Source organism: Miniopterus schreibersii (assembly GCF_964146895.1).
Source record: "Miniopterus schreibersii genome assembly, chromosome: 18".
In the NCBI taxonomy this organism is placed as follows: domain Eukaryota; kingdom Metazoa; phylum Chordata; class Mammalia; order Chiroptera; family Miniopteridae; genus Miniopterus; species Miniopterus schreibersii.
In genome coordinates this window covers 19,536,131-19,543,385 of record NC_138121.1, presented here as the reverse complement: position 1 = coordinate 19,543,385, position 7,255 = coordinate 19,536,131, and the positions used below count along the sequence as shown (strand labels likewise).

General features: G+C 39.5%; 1 protein-coding gene across 1 annotated transcript; it reads left to right on the top strand.

Moving 5' to 3' along the window:
* Positions 1-996: 996 nt before the first annotated feature.
* On the top strand, positions 997-7,222 carry DUXB (double homeobox B; the record flags this gene model as incomplete). Its single annotated transcript, XM_081119066.1, has 6 exons — positions 997-1,021; positions 2,520-2,674; positions 5,004-5,112; positions 5,470-5,621; positions 5,676-5,728; positions 6,871-7,222. The coding sequence occupies 6 exons, from the start codon at positions 997-999 to the stop codon at positions 7,220-7,222; spliced, it is 846 nt and encodes a 281-aa protein (XP_080975192.1).
* Positions 7,223-7,255: the final 33 nt, after the last annotated feature.

The window sequence follows — 7,255 nt, the reverse complement described above, 5'->3', positions numbered from 1 at the left end:
ATACATACACACACATTTATAAAGACATTTATTATAAGGAATTGGCTTATACACTTGCAGGGCCTGGATAGGCAAGAATGAGAGTTCTAGGGCAGGCCCTTGGAAGGGCAGGCCCTTGGAAGGCCAGGCTGAAACCCTGGCAGGAAAGAAAACTGTGAACAGGTGTGATTTCCTTTCCTTGGGGATGCCGAAGCTTTGCTCCTAAGACTTTCAATGATTGCATTGATTGCATTGGCCCCACTCAGCTTATTATCATCTCTTTCACATAAATCAGATTCTATAATTCAATCAATCCACCAAATACCTTCACAGCAATACCTAGATTAGTGGATTTTCTTAATAACTGTGGGTTATAGACTAGCCCAGATGACATGTAAACCATACAATCCACGATGAAAAGAAATGTGTCAGTGAGAGCTGAGAAATACAAAGTCAGGTTATCTATATAATATTATAAAAATATTATCAAGCAAAAAAATTAAGAAGCAAGAGTTCTAAAACCTAGAAAAAAAATGTTTATATATGCATACATGTAAACTAGAGAGCACAGATTCTAAGTCATATTTGGAGAGATAATAGATATAAAATAGCCTGGTAGAATCTGTACTGCCTCTTAATCTGATCACTTCAAATTTCTTTCTAAATGTGTTAAATATTTGCCTGGTTGATGTGGCTTAGTGGTTGAACCAGGAGATCATGGTTTGACTCCTGGTCAGGGCACGTGTCCGGGTTTCGGGCTCCATCCCCAGTAGGGGGCGTGCAGGAGGCAGGAGGCAGTCGATCAACGACTCATCATTGATGTTTCTATCTCTCTCTCCCCCTCCCTTCCTCTCTCTGAAACCAATTTAAAAAATATGTTAAGTACTTAATTAAGGGATTAAATTGGAGGCTATTTAAGAGGCAGGTGGGTCACCCTGGGCGTTGATAAGCCCTGTGTCTTGGAGAGCTGCTCTGTTGCCTACTTCTCTCTGCAGGATCCAGGCACCTTTTCCCAAGATGGGTTTGAACAGCACTGCAAGTGGTAAGTTGCCATCTGCTTTTTGCTCTCTTCTTTGATAATTCCACATGAGTTGTTTATTTTCCAGAGTCTTTTAAGGTTAAAGTCACAGTCACCGATTAGAGAAATAGATTGTTGGAGCTAGGGGTGTTTTACAGTGATACACTGTGTCAGGGGATTGATGGGTGCTTTAAAGATGGAGACTTGGAATCTCAAATTTAAGATGTTATACAAAAGAAAAAACCTTCTGGGCAATATACCTGACATAAGAGATAGCCATGAGTCCCATATGTGGATTGTCAAAAGTTTTAAAGTTGACACTTTAAATGAAGAAAAATATATATATATAGGATACCTAAATATTTTATATTTAATTCTCCTAAAATGTACTTTTATCACAAAGTACCAGTTTTTGAGTATTTTTTTTATCCTATTATTTTTTTCCATGTGCTACTTGTATCATTTATTTCCATTAGTTTTCCGAGCTCCTACTGCTTGCTATTCTCTTTGCATGTAATTTTGTGGATTTTCCATAACTTTTTCCTTTGGTAACTCAGATCATAGGCTGTCAATTTTTTACTATTGTATATATAAATACAAATTATATGTCTCCAATTTAGCATGACTGTAGCTGGATCCCTAAAGTAAAAACATAGAATACGGTCAAACCTCCGTTCTCGAATGTCTCCCATCTCTCTAACAATTCAGTTCTTGACCAAGTTCTTCAACAAAGAAAAATGTCTCATTTTTCTAACAAAACTTCAGTTCTAGACCTGACAACCCTTTCATGCTGATACATCAGCATGACAAAAAGCACCTCTTAAGCCACAAACAAAGGAGAGAATGTGAGTCATTTTACTGCTAACCCCCCTGTTGTTCAAATCTCAGGAAATTGTGCTGTGAATATTTTCGTGGTTCTTTTGCTTTTGTTGCTGATGAAATGGATGATTAGCACAATTTTAAAACATAAAGAGGCCATCAAGTGTGCTGATAATGCTAAGGGGTGAAAGTGCTCACAAAACAATGATCACAGGCAATAGAAGAGAGAGAAAACCGGTTGATTTGGATAAACCAAAAGCAGTTAGCAGGTGGCAGCATTTCAGAAGCAATATGTGAAAAAGTGAAGATGCTGTACCCCCCCCCACGAGTGCTGAAAGTGCTTCGTTTGAGAATAGTAGAGGGTGATCCAATAAATTTAAGAAAAGAAGTGTTTGTTTATAGATTAAACAGTACATTAGATATGTACTGTATATAAGAAAGGTTAAAATGGAATCATTTAGAGGTCTAGAACGTATTATTTCAATTTGCATTATTTCTAATGGGAAAGGGTGATTCGGTTTTCCACCAAATCGCTTCTCGAATAGCCTTCCAGAACGAATTAAAATGTTCCAGAACAGAGGTTCCCCTGTAATCATTGGAACTACAGGCTTTCAACCTGAAATAAACGTAAGACGTATGCGCACACAGTTTTTAATCCATAAACCCTTCCTTCATACTCCTCTCCCCATTTTCTCTTCATCAGGCAAACTACAGAAGGAAACCTGGAAAAGCAGGACTGTTTATAACCAGAGTCAAAAGTATATCCTTCAAAAACAGTTTGAACAAAACCCTTACCCTGATACAGCTACTAGGAAACAGTTGTCCAAGGAAATTGGCATTCCGGAGCGTAACATTCGGGTAAGCATTAGGTTTCTGTTTCATTATGTCCAAGTCAAGGTAAAGAGAAAAGCTGGGCTCAGCACCATCAGGCAATTCCCTTATGTCAGGTATATTGCCCAGAAGGTTTTTCCTGTTATATAACATCAAAAACAAACTAAAAGGGACAAGAACTCTGTTTATATCTTTTACCAGTGGGGGAAATATTGGTTGGGTATATTCACTGATGGAGGAGATATTACTAGCAAGACAAAAGACCTCAATTCTTGTCTTCTTGAGGGAAAGATTTTAATCAAGAGACAGTGTAGAAAAGAAAGCAAGAATTTATTGACCACAGCAAAAATATACTTAGGACAATGAAATGAGGAAGGGCACAGAAGCAGCAACATGAGAGCCTAGGCTGGGATGCTTTGGCTCACTTGAGAAGTCAGAGAAAAGGGGGAAAAGGGAGCCTGGAGACAGGTTCAGGGGGTTAGACCGGGACAAGCTGCCACTGCCCATTGCTCCCCTGGTTGCAAGTCTCATGGGGTACCTTAGAGGTTAGGGTGTACATGCATGTGGGGGATGGAGAAGGAGAAGGGGTAGCAGGGGTGTGCTCCCTGGAGGGAGAGCATGCTGAGACCTTCATTTTCAGGGGTTTTAAAGGCTGGGCATTTAGGGGAAGTCTTAGGGGCAGATCAATAGAATATTCATCAGCTTTATGCGGGTGTACCAAAATGAGATTTATTCTCTTAATTTGTCTGGGTATAGTTGACAAATGGCACTTAATTGTATTTCTGTTATCTGTCTCCCTGAGTAGGGTGATCTGTTTACCCTCTAGTTGGGGAGGAAAAGTGCAAACCATTTACTCTTAAGTGTCCTTGGTTTAGGGAAGATAGAATATACTGATTCAGGCTCTCCCATAGGAGATACTTAAATCAATTTTAGCGAATATAGGAAATTAGATCACTATGAAAATGATATGATATTCATTAAGCATTGGAATATATACTGCAGAATAATTATTAATATGTAATTTTGAGGAAACTGTGGGGCAAGAACTCATGTAAGCTCCCAATTTTCAGACTAGGTTTTTCTCTTTTTAAATTACTATCTTAAATGTGATTCATAAACAGGAGTGTATGAAGTAAAATCCCATATTGTATTATTTTGAATAGAACTACTATGTAAAACTGAAACTAAGTTGGATTTCTTCAGTCAGCAAGAAGATAGCTGTAAACAATACAATTATACCAGGCAAAACAGTATTTAAAGCAATGAAGACAATGAAAATGTGCTTTTAGAGGAAAATAATGAGTTCAGATTTGGCTATAAGGTCCTCAGTCTGATGAGATGCTGGGAAAAAGAAATTTTTCTTTACTCTTCATGCATTTGTTCTGGGTATGGGGGATGGAGTTTACTCAAATCTCATCCTATGGGAGTATCTGGTGATTAGTTGAATGACAGATATTGGGCCCATTTGAACTGATGTGGAAGATGGCAAGTCCAGGAAACAATGTAGGATGAGTGTTCACTAATTTATTCATTAGTTTCTAGTTTCCACTTGTGCTTAAAACTTATGTAAAAAGATTTTGATTAATTAATTTAGAGAACGGATATAACCTTTTAGCGCAATGCCTGGGATATAAGAGTGGTTTCTTGAGTATTGGTCATCATTAATAGTGTAACTCTTATCACTAATTATCTAATTATTAAAAAAAATTCAGCCATAATTAGAAAGTACACTGCAATTGTGACTCCAGTAATGAGGAAACAAGCAAAGAGTTCACCTGTGTATGTTAGTGACAGTAATTCCACAATAAGGTATACAGGGTCTCTAGGAGTTTCCTAATCTATTGCTGACGATGGGATAAAACAAGTAAGAGGAAATGTGGACGTTAGTCTAGCTCCTGAGTGTAGCTAATTCTACTCCCCAGTTAAAGAAGTTATTTTCCAAGATCATGTCCATATATATTGTGTATTATGAAATGGTATTTCTTATGAAGAGATGACAGGGGCCACGAAGGCATTTAAACATTGAAGACCTGCTGTGAGAGAGAGAGAGAGAGAAAGATTGGGGGAAAGAAATACTGATTTCCTTTGAGAGAACTAACAGTGTCTCTTAAATCAGGGAGATTTACTTAGAATATCATGAGGATGACTGTAAAAGAAATGCTAACTTGAGCTGAGAGCAGATTGTGTGCTGTCCTGAATTGTATGGTAATAGTTACATCATCCTTAGGACAATACATCACCTTTTCCTCATGGATATTATCCCAATGGCAGTTGATCAATCAGTTTTATTAAATTGCACTGATATTTGCAATGACATAGACTGAGTTACATGATTTTCATGTCTTCTCCCACTTAGATTTGGTATAAAAACCACAGAAGAAAACAGAGAAAATTGGGATCTGAATGGTACTTAAGAAGAGATCAAACCCAGGAACAACAGCAGCAGCAGCAGCCTTGGACTCAAGGTAAGAACACACAGATGCAAATGCATCTCTTCAGTGGGTCCCACTGAGAGTAAAAACTATTCTGCATGTTGTGTCCAAAATCTCCCCCAAAAGTCCGTATTTTAGAACCTAGTTACAGCTTGTTGTAGGCACTCTAGTGTCAAAAATATAAGCATGGTCCCACAGTTGGCTGGGACAGGCAAGTTCTTAGCTGGCAAGTGTCTGGGCCTTTTGGCCCTGCTGCTCTAAGCCTGGTGTCCCCTCAGGGGGATTCAGAGAGAGTAAGCATGGTCAGCCTTTTCTTCTCAACTTTGAGTTTCCAGTTCAGATGTGAAAACTGTCCTAAAAGCTGCCCTTTGTTCTTGTGTTATCCTGTAGAATACTTAGCAAAAAAAGCCAGTCAAGACCAGACATCCATCACAAAATCTCAATCAAACATCTTCATTCAAGCCTTTGAGAAAAACCTCTTCCCTGGTGTTGCAACCAGGAAAATGCTGTCTAAACAGGCAGACATTCAGGAGTCAATTCAAGTAAGTTCTTTGTCTGTGGCACCAAATATCTCCTATAATATTGCCCCCTCAAAGGTTGCTGGAAAAGGGTTGCCCTATCTTGAATTATCAGTCATCAAGGGTCAAAGGTATGGGATGGTAAAGACCTGGGCATTGTAAGTCAGATTCTTATAAAAGGAAGAATTTTCACATCAAATTGTCAGTGGTGTGTCCATTGAAAATCACCAGCAGCAAAAAGGTGGGGAAATGTGAAAGTTAATACCTACCTTGTGTACACTCTGTCAGGTTTTCTATACCTTGGCACTGTTGTCACGTTGGGTCAGAGAATTCTTTCTTGTAATGGGCTGTCCTCTGCCTAATAGAATATTTTTCAGCATTCCTGGCCTCTACCAACTAGATACCCTGCCTACTTCCTACCATTTGTGACACCCCCCAAAATGTCTTTAGACTTAGCCAAATGTCTTCCAGATGGGGTACAGAATTGCCCCCCTTGAGTTACTTCTACCTAAGTTATAGGGACAGTGGTTTAGCGTATGTTAAATGCTCATACTAGGAAGCACATTCATAGGTTTATCAGCATAGAAACCTTCAAAAACTTACTAACCTTTGTTCAGATTTATACAGGTGTATACAAGATATGTATCCTTATGCACACATCAGCAAAGCGGACAAAAATGTCAACCTGGTCAAAAGAACTTGTTTGTTCCTCCATTGTTATAACTAAAGGGAGGACTCTATGCCTTTTCAGCCAGTTTCAATTCATCTATTGCCGAGTGTGTTATGACCTCAATTTATGTGTTTGTATGTTTGTGTATACAAACACACACACACACACATGCATACACACATTCACAAACATACATACTGAACACATTTCACATATGTAGTGTGTGTGTGTGTGTGTGTGTGTGTGTGTGTAAAACCATCCTGATATTAGGGCCTATGTTAATACTCCCTTTGCTTTACACAGTATGAGAAACAGTGCCAGAATTGCTTGTCTTATGATGTCTGTGTCTCCCCTTTTCCTTGCATACTTGTGGTTTTAGAACCGAAGATCTCCATACCCAAGGCAGAATAGAAGTAAGCCTGTGAATTCCTTGGTGGAAAGCCCAAATGGGACACCAGATCTGACAGCTCAGCAGCACCAAATCAACTTGTTCACTCTCCCAGGCAGGTCCCATCATTTTCCTTCCTCCAATTCTTTCAGCAATAACCAAACATCTCTACCTGCTCTACTCCTATCCCATGTGTCCTTTGTCCCTTGTGTCAGCCAAGGACCAAGTGTCATGATGGGGCAGCCCATGCAGGCTGGGCAGGGAGGAGAGAACTCTCCTACCCAGACACTTACAAACTACCTGCCGATACTGCTGACTCCAGAAGGGGACCTCTCCGATACTCACTCTCCTTTCTGGACCCAAAACGAAGAAAAATGCCAGAATCACAAAGAACAGACTTCCACAGGAATACTACATTTGAAGGACTATTCTCTGCCTCATCCTGAGCACAAAAAGCACCAATCACAGGATCTGGATCAGATGGACATATCTTACAGTATACAATGGTGGGATGAGTGCTGCCAGGCTCTGATTGCAAAATGGGACCCTCGAGAAGGGACACCCTAAGCCACACATCACACAGGTCAGCTGCAGAACCAT